This window comes from Buteo buteo, chromosome 15, assembly GCF_964188355.1.
Source record: "Buteo buteo chromosome 15, bButBut1.hap1.1, whole genome shotgun sequence".
Classification (NCBI taxonomy): Eukaryota; Metazoa; Chordata; class Aves; order Accipitriformes; family Accipitridae; genus Buteo; species Buteo buteo.
The window spans coordinates 15,108,664-15,123,334 of record NC_134185.1 but is presented as its reverse complement, the minus strand read 5'-3'; the positions used below and the strand labels follow the sequence as shown (position 1 = coordinate 15,123,334).

The 14,671-nt window shown below is 40.0% G+C and overlaps 1 protein-coding gene across 1 annotated transcript; it reads right to left on the bottom strand.

Moving 5' to 3' along the window:
• Positions 1 to 742: 742 nt before the first annotated feature.
• Positions 743 to 1,847, bottom strand: FUT9 (fucosyltransferase 9). Its single transcript, XM_075046368.1, has one exon. The coding sequence runs from the start codon at positions 1,845 to 1,847 to the stop codon at positions 768 to 770; it is 1,080 nt and encodes a 359-aa protein (XP_074902469.1). The 3' UTR covers positions 743 to 767.
• Positions 1,848 to 14,671: the final 12,824 nt, after the last annotated feature.

Sequence of the window (14,671 nt, the reverse complement as noted above, 5' to 3'; positions counted from 1 at the left end):
GAATCTGGGCTTTGGTCACTAAGATTGTTCATCTTCTCTATAGCTGACTTCTTTATTCTTCGGAGGGTAAGAACAGACATATTCCTAAAGTAACTTACTGGAGCTATTTGTTAGGAAACATCTTATTTTTAGAAACAAAGACTGTCTACTACAGTAATACCTTTTAAAAACTATATTTCTAGGTTCATCACCCTTAAAAAGGGGTGCAATCCATCACTCTGGAATAATGTTAGGTATTGAACTTTTCTGTGTTCTTAAAATGTAAGAAGAACCATAAAAAACTTTACTGTCTTTTGAAATATTAGACACATTTCAGACTGGAACAGCAAACTATGTTCTTAAGGTTCTCTCTGGCATGTAAAAGTTGTGTCCTCATTTTCCAAACAGGTTAAACAGCAAATGTAATGTAAAAAATAAAAAGGAAGTGTTAAAAATGACTACTTTAGAGTGTAAGTCTGGGACATATTTCACAGAAAATGTGGAAAATCTTGTTTAAAAATTATAGTAAACAATCAAATATTCTTCAGTGCACATAATTAGTATGTACATTATAATTTAAAACTGAGTATTGATGACTGCTGCTGCTGATCTTTTAAAATCTCTTCCAAAATATAAATAGGTTAGCCAAGAGAGGATAGCTGATAAACCATGATATAAGGTTCTCTTTTCTTTCTCTTTTTTCTCTTTTTCTTTCCTCTCCACTTGGACTGAAGTTTCTTCTGGCTTCTTCAAAAAAGTGCACACACACACACACACACACACACTAATTAATTCCAAAACCATTTTTCTAAATTTCCGATGGACTTGTATTCCTGGTGTCTTTTCACATGATCACAAGCAAGACATGCGTGTGACTCCCAGAATCTAGGAAGATGCACTGAGAAATCTTTCTTCCAGTTGAAATAACTAAGGTACATCTTGTTATTTTTGTCAAGCATCAGAAGATATTCTGCCAGCTCTCTGGGGGAGAGAAAATCTTCCACGTGTATGAAAGAGTCTGCTGGAATGTAATTCTCATAGTTTTCTCTGGAAGGGCCCAGTACAACCGGTACTGATCCGGCCAGAAGAGCATTGTAAAGTTTCTCAGTAATGTAATCTTTGTGGATTGAATTTTCAAAGGAAAGGTAGAATTTGCAAGTAGAGATAGTTGGAATCAAGTTTTTGTCATTGACATAGTCTCCAAAGGCTTGTCCGTAGGTATGGATTTCAATGTATTTGCTGAGCTCATTGTAATACTTGACTCGAGCGTGCTCAGGGTTCCAGTTACTTACAACCCAACAGACCAAGTTTTCCTTACTTGGCACTTCAAATGTAAAGGAACTTGTACCAACCATCATGAAGCCGTAAGGCACCTGAATATCTGAATCACGCCGGTAAGTCAGGGTCAGGTTAAAGAGGTGTTCAATGCCACTCTTTTGTGGAGTATGGGTTGGAGACTCCAAGTTCATCCAAATCCACTTCTGGAATGGTGGCCTGGCTTGCTGAGGTAAATTAGTCAGATCCCAGCTAATGTCCCTGTGATGAATGAGAACAGCATGGGATCTGTTATATAGTGAGCGGTCAATAGTCAGATGGCACCCGTGGATATTGAACATTGTTTGGCAGGATGTTAGGTCGAATGTCTGACCAAATGGCCAAACCCAGATCAAAATAGTAGTTTCATTAAGATTATCAGTTTTGGAAGAAAAGAAACTCTTCATTTTCAAAACTGAACTGGCTGATTCTATAGGACCAGAGATCCAGCTATTTGTTGGTTTGATATAAATTAGTATAAATGCCATGAAACAACCAAGGACAATGAAGATAATAAAAAATGGCCGGAAAATTCCTTTAGATGTCGATGTCATAATTTGTTCTGAGAAAAAAAGAGAGGAAGAGAAAGAGAGAAAATAACATCAGGTATTAAATTGAATATATACATTCTGTTAAAGCAATCAGACATCAGACATCAAAATGGATAGAACTTCAATAACACTGAGCTGTAACCTTAGAAATGTCCTCTGAGTGGAGAGGGTATGGGTTCTTGAATGCTATTCATGACAAAGTGACAATATTTCTCCTCTTCACATTAAAAGCTAATTCACATAAATTAAAAGCAGGTTTTTAACAATCTCATACTTGATATAAAACAATATGTATCTTGAGAAGTCTTTTTGCTTAGAACCTAGGCCAAGAGTTTAAGAGACATACAAGACAAGACAAAATTACCCTTCGATTCTGTCCTTGTGTCTGTGTAAGGCATAACATGCTGCTGATTTGGTCCGTTCATATCTGTATGTATGTACGTATGGAGGATATTGGATTAGAGGAATGAAAAAGGAAGGGACTGAAACTTTAATTCTGTAATCAATAAGAATGTTAGAATACTAGTTCATGCCTGATGGCTACATGGGGATGAACATTCATGCCTTCTCCAGAGGACTCCTGAAATAGCTAGGGAAGGAAAGCAGCAATAGAGGTTCTCAGCAATTCTGTTCCCATATGCAGCCTCACATAGTTCCCACATAAAGAAAAACAAGTAAAAAGATGTCCTTAAATATTTGATTATGTTTTTATGCCACAGCCCTGTGTTAAAAATTAGGAGAAGTAGATATATGCTGCATCTTTATGAGGTACCATTTTTAACATGAGGAAAAAGGGATGAAGAGTTCATATAGCCCCTGTTGTCCTCTCTCTAGTTGTCTCTCCCCTAAATAAGTGATAAATCTCTTTCCAGAACTTCTCTTCCATATAGTTCTTGTGAAACCTAGCAAGTTAGGTTGCTTATTGCTAACCTTTGCTCCTGAACATAGTCTTAGAACTCAGAGGTGTTCTAAAAATAAAAACAGTTAACCATGTAAAGAGCACTATGACATACAAGAAAAAAGGAGTGGAAGTTAGTTACCAAAATGAAATGTTCTGAATATACTGGCCTAAATTCTACAGTGCATTTCAATGACTATAAAATTTGTCTGGCTTTCTTTTTTTGCATATTTTTCAATTATTTGTGGTTTTGTTATCTTTACTAGCTAGCTGCACAAAAACTTTTATAAAAATCCCACCCCTAAATACATACTTAAAATATATATGAATAAATAAATTAAAAAAAAAAGTTCAAAGTCACAGAAAGCAGAAGGAGAATTTCAGGACTTTTAAGCCAGTTTCATAGCTCACCTCCTCTAACCTGTGAAATAAGTAAATTCAGAATGAAGACATGGTAGAATGTGATTCAGAGATCTATTAATGCAACATAACTTTGCTGCTTTCTGAGTGTAAAAACTGATGTGTAAGTGTAGCACTACAGTTAGAAAAAAATGCTTTCATATTCATTATTGAGGAAAGGGAAAAGTAAGGAACCTCATGCTTAGCTTTACTCTAACATTGTATCTTGAGAGAAAAGGAAATTGCCACAATATCTCCCCTGTTTTGGAAAGGCAGATGGTCTTAATTCTGGTTTTAGTTATTATGGTGGGTTAACCTTGGCTGGCTGCAGACACCCACGCAGCCGCTCTCTCACTCCCCTCAGCAGGACAGGGGGAGAAAATAAGATTAAAATCTCATTGGTTGAGGTAAAGACAGGAAGATCACTCACCATTTACTGTCACAGGCAAAACAGGCTCACCTTGGAGAAAATTAATGTAATTTATTGCCAATTAAAAAAGATTAGGATAGTGAGAAACAAAGACAAAAGTGAAAATAATATGTGCCCCCCACAAACACTTCCCAGGCTCAACTTCCTCCTTCATTCCCAACTCCTCTACCTCCTCCCTGCCTGTGAGCGGTGCAGAGGGATGGGGAATGGAGGTTTGCAGTCAGTCCACAACGATTCCTCTCAGCTGCTCCTTCCTCCTCACACTTTTCCCCTGCTCCAACATGGGTCTTTCCCATGGGATAGAGTCCCTTCAGGAAAAAGACCTCTGCTCCTTTGTGGGCTGCCCATGGGCTGCAGTTCCTTCAGGGCATATCCCCCTTCTCTGGTGTGGGGTCCTCCCAGGCTGCAGTGTGGATACTGCTGCACCATATCCTCCGTGGGCCCCCAGGGAATCTCTGATCTAGGGCCTGGAGCACCTCTTCCCCTCCTCCTTCTCTGACCTTGGTGCTCACAGGGCTGTTTCTCACACCTTTTTCCCTCACTTCTCACTGCCATGCAGTGTTCTGCCCTTTCCCAGAGACGCCGCCATCTTGGCTGGGGGGCCGAGCGGTGCCCTGCGGCGGGCGGGTCGGAGCCGGCTGGAACCGGCTGTGTCCGGCACGGGGCAGCCCCGGCCTCTCCTCACAGAGGCCGCCCCGCAGCCCCTGCCAGAGCCTGGGCACCTGCACCCAATGCAGTTATATAAAATATAGTGGTATGTTGAGTCTGACTCTTTTGTGTTGGCCCCTTTCTTTAGGACATAGTTTATAGCAGGTCCTCTCTGCTTTGAGCAAAATGATCCTGAAAGGAATAAAGGGGAGGAACTGTTGTGTCCATGGCTTTTCCACTTATCCTCGATGGTTTAAATCCCTCTGAAAGAAATATGTGGTTTTACAGCAACATCACATTGGCTTTTTTTAGCTTACGTTGATTTTTCCTGGAAAATATGTCTAGAGGGGAGGTTATGACCCACGAGAGCAGAAGGCTGCTTCCCTGCTTTACTGTAGTGAAAGTCAGAATGGGGTCTTTGAGGAAGAAGGGATTTAAGTTGAGCAGCTCTAGGAGATGAAGCGCAAGGAAAAAACAAGAGGCTGAGCTGATCTTCATGTAACTCTGTTCTTTGTTTCTGTGCTGTTGAAACCAACACACAGAATAGGTGTAGCTTTTCACCGAACAGATAGCTTGAGCTGAGTTTGAACAATAGGTTGGGAAAGGTGTCTATTCACAGACATTGTTCATTATCTAGAGATTGAAATGGATGAGAAATCAGAAAATGACCTCAACATTGTGCCTTGTAACTTAGTCGCCCTACAGTTAAAAGGCCTTTGACACAAGCGTCTCTGTTAGGGATTATTTTACACTAAGCTCTTCTGCTAACTAATAAAAAACTCTGCATCACCACACGGCAATTCTTGCTACATCAGAAATGACCAGATATTATGTATTCTGTTCTCTGCTTGAAATTCTAGTGAGTCCATGGTGTTGCATTTGTGTAGGAAGCTTTTGAATTGTAGTGCCAATGTGAGGATAAACACTTGCTGTTTGTGCTACCCAGAGTACCAATATTAACATCTCACAACACTAAACAGGTGAGTTTACCTATTTTATCCCTTCCAGACCTGTTTCCTTGCATTGCTTTTCTGCCCTGCGAACTCATGTGACCCCTCCTGGTCTGGGATCATGGTTCTTAGATTTTGCCTTTCACTAAAACACTAGCCTACAGTCAAGATAGTTCTGTTTAGTTTTCCATCCTTTGGATTCAGAGAATTAACCATTCATTACACAGGCTCATACATCCATTAGATATATAGGCATCACTGGCATGCTTCACTTTGAAGCTACTACTAATGGGATGATGGAAGAGGGTTGTAAAAGCAAGATCCATTAAAGCCCACAATGAAAGGCTTGCAGGGAAGCAGCAGAAGACCTGAGCAGACCCCTAAAAATACCACTTACCTAAACCCCAAGGAGCTGGACAGGATTTTGTCATGGAATTCTATTTTTCTATTCCATTTTGTGTTAACTCCAGTAATAACTATTAAGACATGCACTGGGAATAGCAGTAATTTTTCAGGATGAAGTGCTAACCTCAGATACAATAACTTCTGTGCTTCATAAAGCAGATTGAGGAACCTGTGGAATAGACCAGCAAACTCTGCCTTCATGTCCTGTACACAGTCAGGCAGCAGAAGGCATGTGTTACGTGTTAAGCACCTGTTGACAAATACTATTTTCTTGAGAAGTAGCTTGTCTGTATAGCTAGGAAGTATCAGTTGTGTTTCTCGTTTGTCCACTAGAATTCACAGAATATTTTTTACATGATATTCTCCAAAATGTGTAGTCTTCCATATTTATTTATTTCCTTCTTCTCTTTTGTGCACAAGATAATCATCGACCTCCCATTGTAATTCTCACTATAAAGGTGATGCTAAGGAGGCTTTTGTTACAAGACACCCAGCCAACTAACCTTAGCTCACCATTCCTCTTTCATGGCTTTCCTTCTACCACAGAATCACAAACTTCCTTTTTGCAGATCCCCTCCCCCATCAATCTCTGGCATGCCAGACTCTGAAAAGAAAACTGTCAAAGAAATGTGTTTACTGAGACTTTTGCCAACTGGAAGGATTCGGTACTTTTAATAGTTTTGTTATAAAGTACATTTCAGAGTGTTGTGGCATAGCAAGTATTTTCTGGGTGCTTTTTTTCCAAGTTGAAAGTATAGTATTTCATCAGTACAAGACTACTTTTCTAGGTACAAAACTTAGCAAGGCTTCTTTTTAAGTGCAAAACTTGGCATTCAATCAGCAAGCAACTCCATTTAGTAGCAACACAAACAGTGGGATAGTAACAGGGTACCAGCAACATTAACCCTAAGCACACCAGGCAAGCCTTGCAAAAATATATCTATTTTGTGATGCATCATGTTCACTAAGAAAAAAAAATGGAATTTTATGGAAACTGTTTTATCATGGCTTCATTACAACAGTGACTTCTTAATCATTTCAAAAGGGATAGACATTTTTTTTTCTGGTTCTCAATCATTCCGGAAGGGATAGAGAATTTTTTTTCTGGTTATGCAACACTGCAGGAGGGAGAAAATGTAACCTTTTTGGTCAATAATATCAATGCCTGTTTACCTGGTACATTTTTGCATCAGTTTCTCTGGTATACACTCAAGGTTTTGCCAGTGCCCCCAAATATATCACTACTTGCAGAGGTATAACTTTTCTTAGTAGTCTAGTATTGAGATTTTCCAAAGGAAAAGGACAGTATTTTAAAATTAAGCTAGAGCAAAGATTTTTTAAATAATGGACATCGGATAATGAATAAAAAAATCACTTGTTGCTTTTCTCAACTTAGAATTCTTAAGTGTTCAGAGCTAACTCTTATCTTCATCATCACATGGTCTCAGGATAACTCAAGATGAAATACTTAACAACCTCAAGATAGTCTCTGAAGATCACTCCTGGGATCAGACAGGACATTTCTGGCATAAAGGACTTATCAAGATTGAGGAGCAGAAGGACTTGGAGGCAAACAGAGGTGTCAGAGGTAGGCCCATTTAGAAGCAGACAGCTAGCTAGGTAGATACCCTGGAACTATTAAAAGGACAGTCAAATGCTGTGGGAACTGAAAAGAATCACAAGCAAACAATTGTTATTGTTAGAAAGAAGGCTCATTTGAAATTGCTGTCCCTGTCCTCTGGCATGTTTCACCAGCCTGGGCCATGGTGTATCTGCATTTATGCTAAGAGCTGTGTTTTCTTAGACCATGCTTCCAATTAGCTGGAGTTTTTCACCTGCAGTGTTAAAAGAAAACTGATTGCCTCAGGATAGCCTGAGTGTGACTTCTTATCTTCAAGTCACTGCCATGTGTACATGCTCCAAACTGCTTTTGCTTCAGCTCTCTGAGCCTGAAGAATGCTTGTTTTTATTGGAATTAACTCTCAGCGCTCCCAGTTAAGCCTCCTCTGTCGCAACTGGAATGGTGGATTTTTTCCCCGCCACTACCCAAACATGGGCATGCTTCCATGCCTTTCCACGCCTGTCCCACAGATTTCTGAAAGCAGCCCAGTATGAAAAGGCTCAACAGAGCTGCATACAGTTAAAGGCTGAAAGATGAATGAGCTGCTAATCTCAGACTGCATATTTTTATTCTATTGTCTGCAACATTCTTTTTCTTCCCCTCTCCACCTCCTTTGTTTTCGGGTTATTTGCTCAATTCCTCAGATTCCAGTTTTGTGTATTTGCACTTTGAGAACAATATAGAATCATTTTATTCAACAGTAGTAATTTTTATTTTGAACAGTTTTAGAAAAATGATCTAAGAGCACCCCGAGGACAGGTAGCCATTAAGATAGATTGCTTAGGGATGGTGCTGAACCTATCACTGGAGACTGTTAAGAACAGGTTAGACAAGCACCACTAAGCAATGAGAGATCAGATTCTGCCCCCAGGTCCTGGGGCTGGGCTAGATGACCTCACTTGATTCCTTCCAGCATTGTGCGCAGCGATAATATTAAACACAGATTCTTGTAAAATGCACCTAATAAAAACACAAGCTGGCAGTCTAAAACTGCAAAGAATTGCTGAATAAATGATTAAAAAAAATCCCCCATCTTGAAACTTTTCTTGCAAACTATGAAATAGCCAGACTGTACACAGTGAAAATGTGAAGGAAACTGAAAAATTACATGGACATCAACAACAACAAACAAGTCAGTATTTTCATGTCAATTGCTAGCTGGGGTACTGCTGCCTTTTTGAGAATCTCTGAATCTTGTCCCCTCAGGCCTTGCTAAGGAAAATCCTATTCTCAGCTCCCTTCTCCCAATTGCTGTGCAGCACACAGCGTGCTGCTATGGCTCAGCAGCCCCAGCCTTCCCCTGTGATTGTCATCTATCTTCTCCTTCTCCCCATGGCAGTCACACACTGTCACTCTCCAGCTGCTTAGGCAACAGCTCAGTGGTTTCTTTCTGTGATCCAACTGTACAGCAAAAGGCATTAGCCAGGGATGGAGTCTCCCGAAATAACAGAGGGAAATGGCTACAGCACTACTGTCCATACTGGAGTGACCCTATCTCTACCCCCACTGCCACATATGAAGGAAAAAAAACCCCAAACCAATAACCAGTGGAATTAGCCCCAGATCCTACCAGCAAGGAATTTTCCAGACAATCTGGCATTAGTGTCAGGACACCCCACTTCACACTACAGCTGTGTCGCTTTCTAATTAAGAGCTTTTAGGTTTGTCTCAGAGGAAACATGAATACTCTCCATTACACCCCTGGCACAACTGGAAAACACATGCATGCAAACCTGTCAGAAACCTCAGCAGAATTGCCAGCCTTGGTAACATGCAGAGACAAGACCTTTTTTACCTTAAATTCCACGTTGGCTTGTCCTCATCACATCTAGTTTATGACCGATAGTGTTCTGTGAAAGAGGTGGTGGCTTTCCATAGGGTGCTAGCTACAGAAAAGGGAGTTCTTCACCACTGTGGCTTAGTAGCAAACTTTATCTGCCTTGCCAGGAAAGTGCTTTTTATCTTCCTGAAGATAAGACTCATCCTAGCTATGCAGCACAAGCCAGTCCACACTTCTTTCAAAAGCCCTGAAAAGGCTCTGCACCAAATGAAGCTGATCAAATAAAAGCTGCTCCAGAAGCAAGTGGTCTCTTTCTCAGTTCTTTCCATGTGGTTTGGGGACAGCAAACTGCTGTTCTCTCTGATTCTGCCAGAACTGCAGAAAGAGCTCTTCAGTAGCTTTGTGGCTGGCTGGTAAAACTGCAGCCGACCAGCTGAAATAGGAATAACATACCTGCACAAGCTATGTATTTGTGATGGCCACCAGCCCATCTGAAAGCCCTAGTTAATGCACAGTAGCTGTGAAAATGGTGTGAGCTAAGCCAAACAGAGATGGGGCATGAAGTGACAGAAGAAGAATCGTAGGCTTTGCTGTGCGTGTGTGCTAAACTCCACATCCCAGAATCACAGTTGCTGGCTGATTTCCTAGTATATAGTTCCCTAGTACAATGGAAAAACACCTCCCCATGCAAAGCAGACAAATCAAAATCAGGAAAGAGCAGAGAATGCCTGCTTATAATAGTGAACGCTTACTGTAGGGGACATTACTTCTGTGGCAAAGCAAGACTTTTGGAGCTCTAAGCAGCAGCTGTTTGTGTAGATATGATTAGAGGCTGTGTGCAGTAGTTAGACTGCTGAATCTTGCTGCATAGGCAAGCTCGAAAATTTTAATTGGGATTTAATGCTGCTTTTTTTGCAGATACAACTGCATAGATCTGGAGGATTCTGCCAGTGGCAGCATAACTCCTGAGACAGCTCTGTAGCCTAAAAAGAAAGCCTGAGAGGCCTCTAAAAAATACCATAAAATCCTCATAATCTGATCTCTACTTAACATTTCACTTCTCTGCCTGCCTAGCACCTTTTCCTTAAGAAACATTATACCTCTGGGCTTGGGATCTGTACTATGTAACTGCTTTTTTAGGATGCGAGTCAATGTCCTTGCTTTAATTTGCAAAGTCTTAAGTGCTATGGATACTAGTTGCCAGAGAGACAACAACTGCCCTAGAGAGAAAAGAAAGCAACTGAAGTGCTCAAATCAGTTGCAATCTGCTCTGTGGCTGAAAGGGAGAATGGCATTTACTGATACAGTCAGAAGGAAAGTGGAGAAGAGACGTGATGATTTATAGGCCTATTTTTTTGAAATAGTCCATATTCTTTGCAAATAAGACTTTTTTTTTTTTTTCTTCCCCTCACAGAGTGGAAGGGTGGACATTTGTTTTAGAAATCCAGCCAACTGAATGGATTTCTTGACTATTCTGAACAAAGAAGTAACTAAGTGTTGGTCAACAGGATTCATGATGGCCAAGACTCCTTATCCAGGTTCTGCTATTTGTTGTCTAAATGACTTGAGCAGAGATCCTTACTGCTCTAGCTTTCATTAAAGAGCCTCAGTGACTCAAAGTTTCAGGTTAGAGTCTGTGTATAAAGAATACAAATCCTTCATATTGTAAGATACTGAGCGCCAAAAATCATGGTTGCTTATTTTCCATCTGGGAAAAGTGCAATTCAAGTGATGTAATGTAGAGCATTTGTGAGTGTAAGGACATCAGCACCAGATTCACGGACAATTAGAAAAATGGAAGACTAGCACCAGTCATTTTCCCATTGTGTGCCAATAGCTATGTTTTCAAGGTGACTTGTGTTGGTAGTGCTGAACATTTTAAGGAAAGAGGCTGGTAGTTTTAAGATAGCAGGTGATTATACGAAAGGACTCTTAAATGAAGTGCTTTGTCTTGCTGGAGCAAACAAATTAGTGAGTCACCATAAAGATTAGCCAAGTTTGGACACTGAAAACAAGAATAGAAGACTTTTAAGAGTCCAATCCATGTGGGTCCTTACTCATGCACAGAGAGAAAGAGCAAGATCCACACAAAGTAAATTCAGAATTGTTCCTAATAAAATCATAAGAAGTTTAAACATATGCACACACACAAACAGAAACAAAAACATAATCCCTCCAAACCTAAAACATTAAATAGCAAGACTGAAAGCATATTTTAAAGAGAATATATATTTTAGGTAGTACATATTGTAAACCAAGCAAAAATAACAATCCCTAAACCTCTCAAACTGCACGCTCCTCTGAGAAAACAAAATCGCAGTTGAGAGAAACCAGTGGTTAATTTCTTGGAGTGTTTCTTTGTGTGCATAACAAAAGGAAGAGCAGAGAGCTGGAACTACTAGTATAACAAGCTGGGAAATACAAAGCTTAACAAAAAGTCACTGAAAAGACTATTTTTGTAGAAAAGAAAAAAAAGGAATCCTTCAGTCAAGAAATAGCAAATACATAAGAGGAATGGGTTGAAGGAGCAATAGTCTGAAAAAATCCTCCAGTAGTTACAAACACCTACATGTTCTAAGGTGATGTTTTCTTGTTACCACTTACTGTCCAGGTTAACATATACACCGACGCCTCTGAGAGCAACTCTCAAGGTTAGAATATGGGAATGAAGAATATTCTGCACCGGCTGTTGACAGTACATTGTACAAAGCAGATCAGTAGTTAGTGCAGACATCACAGTTCTTTTTAAAAGACTCAAGCTATTTGCTATTTCTTAGCTTATTGTGTTCCTTTTATGCTTGTAAAAAAGAGAAGTTAAATATTTGCAGTGTAAGTTAAAGCAATTCATTCTGATGTTCAAATACTGGATTTTACTGTCATACATTATTCTGCTCTTAATAGAGCAAAAATTCCATAATGAATTAATAAAATTTTTACCACTACAGTAACAATTTAATGTAAAATTATTTACTATATCTTGGAAATACAATTTGCCAAACAGTCTTTTTCCCATCTTAAGGTTTGCAGCCCATAGTCTTTCCCTGGTACAACCCTACTGTACATATTAAAAACAGGTATTTAAACGGGGCAAAGAAAGAGTTTTCATTTGTTCCTACTACATGAGGAAGACTTTATATAGCCATCCTACTTAGAAAGTAACTTTCTAAAGAAGGTCATCAGAGATAGCTAGGAAGAAATAGAAGGAGAAAGAGAGAGAGCAAGGGAATAATTGGAAAAGGGTAAATAAATAATAAATAGGAAAAGGGTAAAAAAAGGAGCTAGATATGAGGTCAGCAGCACTCTGTTTAATTCTGTATTCCTCTGCTTTAAGGACATTGCTATAAAGAAAAGTGAGGGCAGGCAGTTGGCTTTGCAAAGAGTCTGTGGATCCCTGCAGTTAACACAGCTTAGCAAGTGTGGGTAAGACTAATTTGATGACAAGAATGATAAGAGAGACCTAAACCCCTGGTTGATTAGGCTACCCCAAATCCTAAGGAGCCCCAAGCCAGAAACAGGCACTACTAGTAGGGATCAGGGGAAATGCTGGTATCTGGCTCCAAAACTGCAACCCTGAAAACCTCTGTTCATTTGTCTCTTAATGCTGGTCATGCTTAAACTCTCCCTGGCCCTCTGCCTTTCAGGCTTCTGTGCACTTAGCAGCCTGGTGCCAGCACATCCCCAGAAGGGGCTCATTCTTCACAGGGAAGGCCATTCAAAATCGATAAACTAGCTATTCCCCCAGCTCTCAGCCCTAAGGATGTAGATGTGCCTACAAGAGCAGACTCTATCTTAAATGCACTGGTAGCAGCTGCTTTTTGTTTGTCTGGTTTTAAAAGAATCAGGCATAGGATGAAGTCCCTTTGTGCACCAATTGAAGCTATGACCTATGAGATATGAATCCTACTTCAGCCTGAAGTGATTCAGACCTAGATATTTCACTTCCCTCAAAGATTTCCTAGCTCCTAGGCGACAATGGCTGTCGATTTTAAAATGTGTGAAGAGCTTTAGGATTAGAGGCAAAGAATCCTTTCCTCCATATTGGTGCCCTAGCCGCTAATCAAGACACTACTATTTTCCCTTGACCTCTTTCTGTCTCTTGCCTATTGACTCCCTAATGATTTATGCCCAGGGGCACATCTGCAGCAGTAGAGGGTGGAGTCAGCTTCCTTCCCTGTGCAGTTTTACAGCCCTCTAAAGAGAAGGTGGCAGAGGTGGTTTGAATCTCTTTTGTTGGAAAGATCACAAAAACCAGTCTGTATTGTGGGTGAATCCTCCTCTGGCTGTGTTTCAAATGGTGCAATTCCCTAATTTCTTCATAAAAGAAAGGGGCTAGCTCCCTGATCTCAAGGAGGATTCCCAGCTCTGAAACCCAAGGAGGACCCACTCCTTCAGAGCACTGGATGTGGCTTGGTGCGGGATGGAGGAAGACACATCCCAGTCCTGTTCTGGGCAGCCTTTTCCACTACTTGTGCTGTGTTTCTCCATCCTTAGGTGCCTGATTTCCTGCATTAGGTAGGCGGTCTAGGCACCCTAACAAGGCTTTTGGACTAACAGGCAGACATGCTAATGCTTGGTACACAAGCTGGTTTTTGAGTAAAGCCTTTGGTCTGCATGATCAGATGCAGTCAAATGTCACACAAAACAAAGATTGAAATACCACAAAGTCTCCCTCCCAGCTAAATTAAATGGAATTTCTGCTAGAAATGTATATTGTAAGTTCTCATAAAGGGAGTGAAATCAAAAGCAATAATAATAATGTTAGGAAATCTTGATGTTACTGACCAGCATCTTGGTCTGATGCAGGACAGCACAGTTTTGCCAGGGCAATTAGATCCTGTTGGTGCCCTGACAAGTCTCATATATGGGGCAGAGAACAAAGTGGTAGGAGGACTTCTGGGCTCTTCTACAGTTTAACCTGAGTTTACTTGAGTGGAATTTAATTTGTATTAATTTAAGTGTTAATCACTTTCTATCTCATAGACACCTACAGCATGAGGCTAATGACATTTTCCCTCCGTTGATAAAATGCTTTAAAATCTACAAATTAAAAGTATCATATGAGCAAAATAAAATGCTGCTCTAATAACAACAATACTTCCACTTCTGAAATGCCTTCCCTTAAAGATTCTTTTGGACTTCTACTTTCTTCTTTCTGATTAATAAAGTTTTAATCACAGCACAGTCAGAAAATTATTACTAAGACTGCTTTATGTAGAGTAAAGGAGGGGTGGAAATCAAGTCCCAGAAAGATAAAGTGATTTTCACAATATCATAAAGATTTTAACAGATATTTGGCAATGATGACTTCAATTTACATGAAAACAGTTGAGTCTGTGGGATAGAATATTTTCCTTCAAACAAATGTCACTAGAAACTAGTCATATCATGTTTATTCAGATCATATATCACTGGCATGTATCTTTGTTTCCAATCTCTGAAAACACATCCTAAACTTCTTGATTGTAGTAAGTTAGTAAAGAGAAATGGAAGACTTAATCAGATTAAAGTCAATGACCCCTTGATCTGTACAATAGGAAAAACCACAACCCTTTTTCAGAACTATAGTCGAAACTCTGTCAGCAAAGCTGGATTTGCTGAAAAACAAGAAGTATCAGAGATGAAATCTTTCTCACAGAAACACTGGAAATCTTTCTATTAATTTCAGTATGGTTAGGATTTTGTTCTTTCAGTTGATT